Source organism: Zonotrichia leucophrys, chromosome 6, assembly GCF_028769735.1.
Source record: "Zonotrichia leucophrys gambelii isolate GWCS_2022_RI chromosome 6, RI_Zleu_2.0, whole genome shotgun sequence".
NCBI lineage: Eukaryota > Metazoa > Chordata > Aves > Passeriformes > Passerellidae > Zonotrichia > Zonotrichia leucophrys.
The window spans coordinates 35,309,916-35,322,861 of NC_088176.1; the positions used below are offsets into that span (position 1 = coordinate 35,309,916).

Consider the following 12,946-nt stretch of genomic DNA (forward strand, 5'->3'; position numbering starts at 1 on the left):
AAATATTTGGTATATGCACAAGGAGCACTATGTGTTACATTTCAAGAGCTGGTGTGATGTTTTGCTTTTTAACATCAGGAATTTCTTGAATTTTAGCCAAATTACTGGAGGCCAGCCCCTGACAGTGGAGGTGGCAGGAGTGGAGTACATGAACGATGACCCTGCCATGACAGATGTCCTTTATGCCAAAGTCCACATGAAGGATGGCTCAGACAGGTGAGTTTCCTCTGCTCCTGTGTTCCCTTCTCCCCAGAGTACCAGGGAAACCCTCTGGAGCTGGTGGGTGTTCTGGCAGTCCTCAGGCCAGCAGTCACCAAGATGAAGTCATCCTTGCTTCCTGAAGCAGTCAAGGCAGTGATGTGTTTGCTCTTTAACTCACTCACTGCAGCTGAAGGATGTTATTTGTTTCTGCAGCAGTCTGTCAGGGTGAGTGATGGAGTCACAGCTCACACAGGGATGAGATGGCCAAGGAGATGCTCCTGAGAGGACTTAGAAGGCAGGAGGATTTGGCCTCTGCTGTCTGGTTCAGATTAACCTGGACAGCCTGGTGTGTTCCATTCTGCAGTACTTAATTATTCTTTAAACCCAGTTAGCCCAGAAGGTCCTCAGAAGAGCATGACCTGATTGCAGAGCTGGTTTGTGTGCCTGCAGCAGCCTGGAATGGGTGCTGGCTGTGAAATGTCTTTTGGAGCTGCTGCTGCAGGATCCTGAGGCCTGGTTGCTGTCATCTCCAGTGTTTGTGCTGGTCCCCACTGTGGCTGATGGCTTCAGCTCCAGAAACAGCCCTGCCCAGGATGTGCCAGTGTCTGGACAACTTTCCTTCATCTTGTTTTTGACAAGGACAGTGTCACCAGTGGCAGCACCAGCTTTTCTCTTGGTGCTTTCTGGCAGACTGAGGAAGCACAGGTGGGGCTTGGAGCACCCTGGTCTGGTGGAAGGTGTCTCTGCCCATGGCAGGGTTTGGAAGCAGCTGATCTGTAACACCTCTTCCAACCAAACCACTGTAGATTCTGTGATTAACACAAGAGCTGTTGTGCTCAGTGCTGCTGGGTGCCAGAACCAGGGAAGGGGAGTAGCCAAAAGAGCTTTACCTGCTGTCTCTGAGCCTCAGCCCTCTCTGCCTGCCAGCACTGCCCTTTGTTGTGTGTTCCCATTGCCAGAGGAGCATGGAGCAGTGCAGCTGGAGGAGGGAGGCAGTGAGCAGGGACTGGCTCAGGGAGGAAGGGATGTGTTCTGGCATATCCTTTCCCTGAGGGCTGAGGAGATGCTGAGGGGGGGCCCTGCTAAAGCCACACTTTGGAGGCTGTGTTGGAGTCAGAGATTGGAAGCGGGATAAGGAAATGAGGGGGAAAATGAAAAATGCAAGAGCTGCTGGGAGACAGTAGGAATTGAAGTCTTTTCTTGGCTCTTCCACTTTGAAGTCTGTCCTACCCTGGAAGAGGTGAGAGAAAAACAAATGGGGCAGGTGGGGAAGCAGGGCAAGGCAGAGATCAGCCAGGGCCAGAACACAGGGAGAAAGAGCAGAAGTGATTGGAAAGATGAGATGGAGACAGACACTGCGTGACCCAAATGTCCTTTGGTGGGTTTGCTGTAGAAAGCATCTAAAATACCAGCTCTGGGCCTCTCCTCCTGAGTCACCAAGCTCTGGCTCTCTCTGAGGTGCAAGGCTTGCCAGTCTGGTTGCATCTGAAAATAAATCTGCTGCGGCCTCAGGAGCTGGGAGAGGAATCCTGCAGAGCATAAAGCAGGGCCTGAATTGACAGTGATGTCTGCCTGCCTCTGGGGACAGCTGGAATTGTTGGCACTTGCACCCTGCTCTGTTTCAGATGCCAGCTGTGCCCTGTGTGGTGAGAACACACTTGGGCATAATGCTGGAGAAAGTGCTGATGTGCATCAGGGCTGGCAGAGCTGCTTTGGGCAGAGGAGGGAAGTGAGGTCTTCAAACCCACCTGGCCTTGAAACTGAAAACAGCACACCCACCCCCCCAAAAGGGACTGATGCCTCCACTCTCCTTCTCAGAGATCAAAACCAGACCTTGTTCTTTGCATGGCACCTGGAAACTGCCAGGCTTCTCTTCCACAGCAACTGATTTGCTTTTTGCATAGCAGCAGGCTCAGAGAGGGCCAAGCAATTTGAAGTTCTAATCCTTGGCTCAGGCTGGGGCTGCCCTCACCTGCAGGTTAATTCCCAGAATCACAGAACAGGCTGAGTTGGAAGGGAGCAATCAGGGTCATTGTGTCCAGCTCCTTGCTCTGGCCAGGACACCCCAACAACACCACTCTGTCCCTGAGAGTGGTGTCCAAGTGCTCCTGGAGCTCTGGCAGCCCTGAGGCCAGTGCCAATTCCCTGTTCAGTGCCCCATGACTATCTGGGTGAAGCACCTTCTCCTGATACCATTTACCTTGCACTTCTCCCCTTATATAGTCCTTAGCTATTAGCAAGCATCCAGAAAAACATTTAGCTTTGCAGAGGGGGAAAAAAGGATTTTTTGTATTGATGGAGAGCAGCTTTTCCTTCCTTTGAGATTCCAGCAGTCACTGTGTGGGACCAGCAGTGATTATAAAGAGAGGACAAATGGTGATGCCTCCAGAAAGCCCTGCTTTGTTTTCTGGCCGGTGACACAGGTCGTTGCTGAGCAGCTCCCTGAACCTGCTGTGCCTTGCTGAGGGAAATGGGGAAGCAGTTTCTGAGCTGCAAGGCCAATGCCAGAGGAGAGCAGCAGCCACGTGGCTTCCTGTGCTGGATCAGAGTGCTGCAGCCTGTGCTGAGAGAGGTGTGTGCCTTCCTGTCTCATGCAAGATGTCCTGTTAGCTCTGTGGAGTTCCTGGCATGGCTGAGGGGTGGAGTTCCTTCCTGATCTTTGGATGATCTTGATCAGCTTAAGCTGTAAAGCAGGAGATTTGATTTATCCTGACTTAGCTTGCATAACTGCAGACAGAATTAGGGGTTGGCAAGCCCTTCTGCACATATAATGGCTCAGATTGAAAGAGGGATCATGCTCTGATGCCTCCCACATGGCAAATAATTTCCATTATAATTCATTCTAATTTGTTTTATTTCCTTGATTAACTTTATAACGTAATAAAGCACCATTTTCACTTGAGCTATTCTCTGTTAATTTGTTTTAGTATTGTCTGTAATGATATTCATTTAATCTTTGTCATTGCTTAATTTTAAAAATCACTGAAGTAAAGCCAGAAAATAGTAAAAAGCCATGACAATTGGTAGTTTGAGAGTCTTGGTATGGTCACATGGGGGCTGGCAGCCTGTGAGGGGCAGCCCAGAGGCAGCAGTGGGGTCAGAGCTGGCAGCCCCAGGCTCTGGGGACAGGCCATGCTCTGCCACAGCTGAAACACCATGGTGGGACCTCAGAGCAGAAAGCTTCTGATCCCTGGGATGTGCTGGGGGAGGCTCAGATTCTTCTGCACAGACTGAATACCCTCTGGCCTTGTTGTCAGAGATGGGAAGCTCTCATTGTGGCATATCCTCTCCACCTTTGGTAAGAATCAGGCACTGCAGAGATTTTTGGGCACAGCAGCAGCCTGGAAGCTCCTTCAGCTCCTTAGACATGAGCACAGTGCTCTGATCCCTGTCCTAGGATGGGTCTGCCCTCAGATCCTGAGAGTCAGGGCCAGGCACAAAGGTGGGAATGAGTCCTTGGATTTTGCTTGCTCAGTAGCTCCAAAGCTGGAGTGCTCACCAGGATGTGCTGGCAGGGTTTGTGGCCCTGTCACCGCATTCCCAGACAGCAAGCCCAGGGCTGGGTTGGTTATTTGGGGCAGAGAGGAGCCAGGCTCAGCAATCCCTGAGCATATCCTGGGAGCCAAGGTGCCCAGGCCCCTGCGGGTGTGCAGATTTTAGCATTTGCAAGGAGAGTCACATTGTGTTTCCTGGCAGTAGGAAGATGCATCCTTCAGCTCCCAGTAACATCTGTCACTGTGAGTGAGCTCTGTGCTGTGCTAAATCTACCCTTCCTCCTGGAATATTTGCAGCAGAAGCGATCACAGAGGAAGCTTTGTGCAACACTCAGAACTTTTTGCATTAGAGCTGAATGCTGATGCCTCTGCTCGCTTTCCATTGGGGACTGGCTGCCTTTCCTGTGTGCAGGCAGAGACTTCATTTCACACTTGCTGCCCTTCTGGCTGGAAAGCCCAGAGCTGGTGCTGCAGAGGCTCCTTGTTTCACATGGCCCTGTTCTTTCCCTTTGCTTCCCAGGTTGCAGATGCTGGCTGATCAGCTGGTGGAGCGCTTTGTGGCCTCTGGCCTGATGCTTAAAGAGTGGGACAGGGTGAAGCTGCATGCCACAGTCATGAACACTCTCTTCAGGAAAGATCCAAGTACGTACAGAGCCTTCATCCTTGCTGCTCAATGCATTTAAAGTAGTCCTTTTGCTTAGCAGATGCTTTTGTTTGCTTTTTCAGTGTGGTTTTTCTTACTTACAGGGCTGAGGGGGAGATGTCTGCAGGTAAAACCCAGAAGAAAATAAAGCAATGAACAAAAGTCATAGATTCAAAACCTTGGCATCCTGTAGCACTCACAGGATCAGGGAAAAATACATTCAAGTAGAATCATAGAATGTCCTGAGTGGGAAGGGATCATCCAGCCCAGCTCCTGGCCCTGCCCAGGACACCCCAACAATCTCACCCTGTGCCTGAGAGCGTTGCCAAACACTCCTGGAGCTCTGACCATTTCCTGGGGAGCCTGGGCAGTGTTCCCTCTGGGCAAGGAACCTTTTCCCAATATCCAGCCTCCCCTGGCACAGCTCCAGCAGTGCCCCTGGGTCCTGTCCCTGGTCACAGAGATCAGAGCTGCTCTGCACTGCCCTTGTGAGGAAGCTGCAGACCCTGATGAGTCTGGGTCCCCTCAGTCTCCTTCAGGCTGAACAGAGCAGGTGACCTCAGCCACTCCTCATGGAGGTGAGATCTTGGGCACTCTGTATCCCAGTGTTAAATTGAAACTGGGTAACAACTCCATGTGTTGTGCTGACCTTCAAACAAGATGAAAACATAATCCTCTCTGGTTAACTTAGAGACTGCCCATTTCTTTAGGAAAGTGATGCCATTGTCTTTCTCCTTAAATCAGATGCAGACAGATGAATGTGATGCGAAGCTGAATGTGAGCTATTCTTGAGTGTATGGCGTCTGCTGTCTCTGCCAAAAGATTGTCTGCTCTGAGCTGTCTCTAGCATCACTCTGATCACATTACTTTCTAAAGCAGCCCTAAAAGCATCATCCTTGGGGAGGGGCAGTGTGTTACAGCCTGGTTCTCCATGTGCAAACGTGTGCTCTGGCCCCTGTGCACTGCAATAGGTTGTGTCAGGAATTCTTTAGTTGTTGCCTCTCTGAATCTCTGCAGGGACACTGATAACAGCAGGTGATTTGTGCCATTGTCTTCTGGGCAGATTTGGCTCTGACTGCTGCTGGAGTCAAACAAGCACACCCAGGGTGTAGAAACCCTGTAAAGAGAGGGCTCAGTTTGAGAGCCCTGGAAATGTGACCCCAGAGTGCTGCTGTGGCCCTGCACATGGGCAGCTGGTCTGGCATCCTCAGTCTATATTCTGCACAGCCCTATGAGACACGAGAGGCATTCAGACACAATGGGGAGAGCATTCCACAGGCAGCCATAGGAGTCTCTTTGTATTCCATACAGGATTTGAACAGCAAGCTGGATGTTCACAGTTAATGATGGAGATGAAAAAGAAATACTGAATATATTCACTGAGGGAGGCAGAGGTGCTGTGGAAGGCACAGATCATGTACTTGGGGATTATATAAAAACCCAGCCGTGCTCTGGGGAAATGGATCTCACATGTAGGCTTTTGGCAGCTGCTGTAGGCCTGGGTTGCTGTTCTGAATGTGTGTGTGTGGCTGTGTGCCCACCCCACAGAGGCATCCACAGCACATGTAGGGTGCAGGCAGCACAGGTTTGTGTCAGGGCTGTCCCCATCCCGCCTGGCACTGTGCTGGCACGCTCAGCCTGGGATCTGGGGCTGTTCCAGGCCATGCAAGTGCTGTCTCACACCCTGCCATGGCAGGATGAGGGATGAAAACGAGCCAGGGAGAAGCAGGTGTGTTACACTGAGCAGTCAGCCCTACAGAGTCACCACGGCAGGAGCTGTGATTTGGGGCCTTTCCTCCAGGTAATAACAGAGGTGATCCCCATAGGGACACCAGCTCCAGCCCTTTTCCTCCTAAAATCCAAGTGGAAATGGTTTTTATTTGCACTGAGAACAAGTTTAAAGATGGTTTATTAGCTGGCAGCTGACTTTAGGGAGGGACAGAGTGGGGGGTGAAGTACAGCACACAGAGTTCTCCCATCTGAAGCTCATTCTGCTGGTGGCTTTTCTCTCTACAGCTGAAGAACGAAGCAACACAATGCCTGGTAAATCATCTTTCAAGGAGCGGGAGTCATTTAATGGCCAGAATATCCTCAAGGTCAGTATGAAACAATTAGGGAAATGGAGCCAGCCATGGATATTGTATAGCCAGAAGAGGTCGAAACACCTCTTCTAAACTGCTTTTGTCTTGGGCTTATGGGATCTCCTGGGGCTTGGGAGGGGGGTAGGGGGGAAGGGGGGAATCTGTTTAGAAAATAACCAGTCCAGATCACTGGTATCTGGGAGCATTAGAGTGTTTAACAGGAGCATTCCTGGAGCTGCTGAGGCTCAGAGCAGGGATATGAAGCACGAATGCTAAGTGGGTGTTCGTGTTGTCGTTTACTTCGCTCCTGTTTTACCCTGGAGACTCAGGCTCGAGTTGATTCTCAGCCCACCAGAAAGAAGCACTTTGTTGCTCTTGTTCTACTCATATATATTTATGAAACTAAACCCCACTCTCATTTCACTTACTCTTTCCTTTTTGGGTTTTAATTTCTGCTATTGATTTGCTCCAGAAAGATACTGGGTAGTGGTAGAGAGTCCCACCAGGATCCAAGGGCTTTGGCAGTGATCAGAGGTTAGAAAACACAATCCCCCAGACTGTGCAGGTTGGGAAAGGCTCAAAGGGGAGCACACTGCAGACTCCCAGGCTTTGCCAGCCAGGGTTGGGGCTGCAGGCAGCCTCTGCTGCTCATCCAGATGGCTGTGGCAGACTGATGCTGTGCTGCTTGACCCCTGCAAGTGTCCAGAGAGAAAAGAGATGCACACAGGAGCAGAAATGGAGAACAGCACCAGCATGTAAGCAAATCTGCAATCCTCATTGTGTGAGAGGATTTGTTGCAGGCAGCTCTGATAAGAGGGAGCGAGGACAATGCATGGGTACATTTGGGAAGGGTAAGAAGATAGTCTGGCAATGAAGATACATGAGAGAGGATGCAGGCTGGGTGGGAGCTGGATGACCCAGAAGGACTTTGGAGCCCTCCCAGAGGAGGGGAAGAGTGAGCTTTATTTGTATTTATAGTCTTAATAATGTATCAGGCACTGGATGCAGGGGGGTGTGAAGGCAGGGAGTGGAACTGATTGATCTGTGTGCAGAGGACAAACAAAGGGACAAAATTAGGTTAAGCTCTCATTGTCCTCAAACGGTCTGTGCAAGCGTGGTGTCATGACTCAGCGTCACCACGTGTTGAGTGTGCAGTGTGAGACTGCAGTATTGCAAGCTGGAGCAGGGAAGCCACAGCCCTGGTCCTTTTCTTGATGTGATCTGCAGTTTTGGATAGCTCCCAGTGTTGGGAGGGGCAGCTCTGGAAGGGGGAAATTTGTGTCAGGAGCCCGGAGTGCCTGCAGGACTCCCCTTTTTCCACATTCACCTTCAGTCCTTTCTCACTTCTGTTGAACTTGTCCTCAGGCTTTAGAGACACAAAATCAAACTGTGGGTCTTCCTCCGTGCTCTCATCCCAAAGCGGGCGTGATTGGGACGGTACTAACGATGCTCCCTCTGCTGGTCACACCGTTTGTGGGGTCTGAGGATCTGGGGAAGGGTCATAGGGTGCATGGTGCTTGGAAATGCAACCGCGCTCCTTCCGAGGCTACTTCTTATTCTTGATGCTCTCGGGAATAAGAGCCCGATGCATTTTTAAAGCTCCTAATTGATTTTGTTCTGACGTAGCCAAAAGAGCTGCTGGCTGTTTGGACTGCTGGTAATTACTTCAAAGCATGTCTTGCCACAAGAAATGTCATCCTTCTCTCCCACCTCCACTACATTTCCTAACCTGCCCGCTTCGTATTTCCCTTTGGTCTCCCACGTGCCTGCAGCAGAAGGCCCGTTGGCATTAATTAATTACATGAGTCATAAATAGCTGCAGGCTCCTTACCGGAGCAGCCCAGCCTCGGTGAGGCACTGATGCATTCCAGCATGACCTTGCAGGGATGCGCCAGCTCCCTCCCAGCCTGCTTTTATATCCATTATTTATCTTCTGCTGGGGAGGCTGCCCTCTCACAAAGTGGCTTCATTAACTTTTGCACCAGGATCTAAAGGAAGGGCTGTTAATGAATATGGCTGCACTTAGGCAGGCTGGTGGGAGGGAGGGCCATGTGCCCTGCATGTGATTCCAGGTGGTGGGACTCTGTGAGAGCTCTGCTGAGTGGCTGTGTTCCCACTTGGAACGCTAACAAAGCATGGCTGCTGGTAGGAGGGGAAGTGGGAAAACTCAGGTTTCATCACTCTCACTGCCATTGTGCAGCCCTGTGGGGCCAAAGGCTCAGGGCAGGGCTGGAGCTGTTGGGGCACAGAGCAGGATGGGAGTGCTGTGGCTCTGCTGTTCCATGGTCAGAGCTGGGCTGTGTGTCTGTCTGTGTCTGTCTGTGTGTGCGTGCAGATGCGCTGGCAGCACATGTTTGCTGATAACATGCCTGTGCTACACCAGGCTCCAGCTGGTATTTTGCTTTCAGCTGAACTAATCAGAATTTTATTTAATAATCCTTTGTTCTACCCATTCCACGGAGTTAAACATACACTCCTATTTGTGCTAATAAATGGTTGTGCAGGCCGGTACCTTCCCACACTGCTCAGAAAATAGATCCTGTAGGATGACTTGCGTTTGGGAGTTTAAATTACTTCTGTCTTGAAGAATATCCCTGAAAAAGGTTTCCTGGCATAGGTGGGGCTGAGAGCCCAAGGGACTGTGTGAGATTTGTGTCCAGCAGAGCTTTGGGCATGCCAAAAAGCTGGAGATGCTTCATGGACATGGAGCCATACGTATTCCCTCTAGGCTGGCTTTGAACATCCCAGCCGTGCGCCAAAAGCGTTCTCTGGTCAGGAGAGTGGAGGGAGGAGGCAGGAAAGAGTCAGGAGAGCAGAGGGAGGAGGCAGGAAAGAGTCAGGAGAGCGGAGGGAGGAGGCAGCAATTCCTGCTGGAAGGCCCCAGCAGCACAGGCCTGGGGGAGATGCTGGGTTGGCAGAGCCCTGCCGTGTCCCTGTGCTGCAGCTGGCACCGAGGCACCCAGGGCAGCTGCTGGCATCTCCGGAGAGACGAGGCTGCGCTGCCTCCGGGCTTTTATTTGTTTTTGTTTAGGGGGAAAAAATCCAGCTAAGGCTGCAGTGAATAAATGAAAAGGAAAAGAAACGCAGAAAGGCCGGCTGGCCAAAAATTTCTGTGACACGTTTAAGGGAAAGGAAGAAAACCACCTGGACTCTCACTGGGTCAAAATTGAATGAATTTTGGCTTGAGTTGGGGTCTGAGAAGTAAATGAATGGCCTTTGCCATGCTCAGACAAGAAGGAAGCAAATTCTGAGTGCAGAAAAAGCTGAACTCTGCTGCTTAGCACAGATCCGTGCATTAACAGCTTACAAGATTAAATATTGAGGGAACAGCTACTGAGGTACATCAGCAGAAAGCTGCACATCTTATGTCTTTAGGGCATTAGGGGAGACTTTAAGCTGGGATGGAAGACTGGGAATGGGATCAGCCAAGGTGGTGACACATGCTGCTGTGCCCTAGTCCAGCAGCAGGGCTGCAAGAGTGCCCAAGGAAGGCTTCTAGGTCAAATAAAGCATTATTTGATGAGGCTCCTTCTCTTTTGAGGCCTGCATCAGTGTACTGAGTTCTGGCACTGAACCTGCCTCCACTGGGAGCAGGGGAAAGTGCATTTACTGTCTGATACTCTGGAGAGCCAGTGGTGTTCCTGCCAGCCTGTCTGTCCTGCTGGGTAGGAGCAGTGTGGTGGCTGGGGCATGCAGCAGTTCAGTTTAAAACATTGATGCAATGCCACACGGAGAGGTGCAATAGAAAAGAAAAACCTTGGCCTGAATAAACCCCTGACCCCTCAAAATACCCCAAGCCCACCAAGCTCTAAACAAATGAAGGTGTGCAGAGCCAGCTCCACTTGCAGATGAGGAGGGTGTCTTGTGTTCTGCAGCAGTTGGAACCCAGGCCTTTTGTGTAAATTTTGTTTGTGGATTTAAGGAGGCTGAGTCTTTTCCTGATCTATTTCTAAGCTGAGGTGAATCAAAGAGCCAAAGAACCGGCGTTAGGTGGGGATAAAGACTGCCTGGTTTTCAGAAAGGGTAAAAACATCTTGTTATCCTCAGCAAGGTGGTAAAGATGTAGATCCAAAGTAGGACTGACAGCTGGAACAAACACCTCACAGGAGGTGGCTGCTTGGAAAGTTTAGAGTTAAAAATACCAAACAAAGAATCCACTGAGGTGAGGGGAGACTGAGTAACAGATTGTGGTGCAACATCAGGATCTCAGAAATAAGGCAGTGCTTTCCTCACCTCGTTTTTAGAGAAGAATCAAAAGCAGAAATGAAAGGCTGTGCTGGCACTTTGCAGAGGGGAGAATTCCTGCCATTACCCAGAGGTACCGGAACAATCGAGGGGGCTCAGCAGTGTGCAATTAGAGCAACAGTGGGATGGGAGGATGTGACAGTTGAGCAGATGAGACTGGAGATCAGTTTGTATAATCACGGGGAAAAAAAGAAGGAGATTAAATTGGGGTTGCTGTGAAAATGCTTTCCTGTGAATTATATTCTTCAGGGGGAGAAAAAGCCATATTCATGTTATTTGCATTTGATGAAACAGGAATCTGAAGTGGCATTTGAAAAATCAGAGCAGACAAAGGAGGGAAGATATCTTTGTTGGAGTGTTCAGGCCTTGGAGGCAGTGTTGGAGGTTCTGGGTGAAGGCTGAGCCACAGCGCTGAGGAGAGCGCAGTGCAGAAGGTTTGTGCTGCCTTTGCATGACAGAGATCTCTTTGGTGACCTTACCAAGAAAAGGAAAAGCCTTTTTTTTTCCTCTCAGAGGTGCTCGACACCCCTCTGACTAATTTTAGCAGGATCTGTGAGAGCTGGAGGATGGTTTGGGGAGAAAAGAGCTCTGAATGCTCTTTCCCCTGCACCTCTGCGCGCCCACCCAGGCCAGCAGCTGAGCCCGTTGGAGGTTCTGTGGGTGCCCCTGCCTCCCACCCAGTGAGCATCCCCCTCCTCACTCCCCTGAGCTCCCTGCTGTGCCACCAGCCAGCCAGGGCAGTGTCACCTCTCTGATCTTAAGAGGACAGTTTTTCTCCGTGGAGCTGGCAGGGGTTGAATTACAGCAGTGCCTTAATAGAAGGCAAGGACCCAGCACATTAAATGCAAAAAAACCCCAACCCACTGATTAGCAAAAGTAGACAGTTCATCCCTAAGGTGCCATGACCCTTCTGCTGGATAATTTTCTGTGTCTGTCTGAATTAATTTCCTGGCTCTGTAGCTAGACTCCTCCTCTGGTGCTCGGTGGGCGTAGTGAGAGGTCACAGTGACGGCAGCTCCGTGTCCCTCCCCGGCCTCCTGCCATCCCTGCAGCAAAGGCAGAGCCCAGCTCTCAGAAACTGTGGCTGCATTTGCTGTAATAGGAGCCATGGGGATGAGGCTTCTGTGGAGAAATGCACTGTTTGATTATTAATTTCCTTAAGTTGTACTGCCAATCTTTCACGTTGGAGGTGTAGGTCTGGGATCTTATCAGAGCCTTTAATTTGCCGAAAGGGTTTTTATTCTTGTCTGAAAGACGTGCAAAAATCTGGTAACCTCCAAATGTCCCACTTGTATTTGTTTCTTAGTTTGCAGAATGCCTTTCACCATAGCAACTGGGGTTTGATTTCCTGAAGCACATGAATTTTCATGGATTTGTGATGGGGGGAACAGACCCAAAACTGTGAGCTAAAGCAAAGGTTTTGCAGCGTGGAAGTGGCAGGAGCACCACTAGGTTTGGCTTGTGGGGAGGGGGGATCCTGGAGGGAGGGGATCTCAGCTGAACAAAGGCCTGCACCCAGCCCTGAACAGTTCTGTTTGAAAGAAATCCAGCCTGACAGATTAATTTAGACTATTGCTGAATGTCACCCTCCCCACTGCTGCATCACCCTCTGGCAGCTGGGGTGGCTTTGCTCCAGTTTTATCAAGAGCTGAGCTGAGGTTTCACATGGCAGCAGTCACAGAAGGATCAGCTGCTTCCCTATTCACAGAGCTGGAAACCTCATGCTCATCCCACCCGTGGAGGTCAGGAGGGTGTTGAGGGCAGCATGAAATGCACTCTGAGCTCTGCAGGTGAAACCCAGCTGGGCAGAGGCAGGGATGTTGCACACGTGAGCAGGAGGGAACAGAGCTCCAAACAGTGTTGTGAAATCAGGCAGAAACAACAGGCAGCTGCAAACAAGGACAGGTCCAGGAGGGAGCTGTGGCACCGGTGTGGGATGGAGAAGTTCCTCAATACCAGCCCAACAGGCCAGGGTTTGGCTTATGGCGGGCTGCTCCTGACAGAGTCACCCCATGGAAATTAAAAAAAAAGGCAAATGTCCTTAAAGTGAACTTCTTACTATGCTTAGCTGAAGGATTTGTCCAGTTTTGGGTACCATGGATGGGTGCAAAGAGCCCAGGGGACAACAGTAAGATCCTTGGAGGGGTAGAAAATGTCTGCAAGCTGGGGATGAAAGAGTTCTTTCAAGGATAACAAAGGGAAGGAGAGCAGCATGTAGGAAAAACTCTTGAAGCTTAGAAATGCTTTTGCCAGTAATGGACGATAAAGTGATAAATAATGGG

General features: G+C 50.4%; 1 protein-coding gene across 3 annotated transcripts in view; it reads left to right on the plus strand.

Moving 5' to 3' along the window:
* Nucleotides 1-12,946, plus strand: part of ASCC1 (activating signal cointegrator 1 complex subunit 1) — a 34,589-nt gene that overhangs the window by 13,198 nt on the left and 8,445 nt on the right. For all 3 annotated transcript variants that reach the window (XM_064717355.1, XM_064717356.1, XM_064717357.1), the window contains exons 7-9: nucleotides 97-216; nucleotides 4,216-4,337; nucleotides 6,355-6,434. In XM_064717355.1, the coding sequence (XP_064573425.1) occupies nucleotides 97-216; nucleotides 4,216-4,337; nucleotides 6,355-6,434 (322 nt within the window). The remainder of the gene's footprint in view (nucleotides 1-96; nucleotides 217-4,215; nucleotides 4,338-6,354; nucleotides 6,435-12,946) is intronic.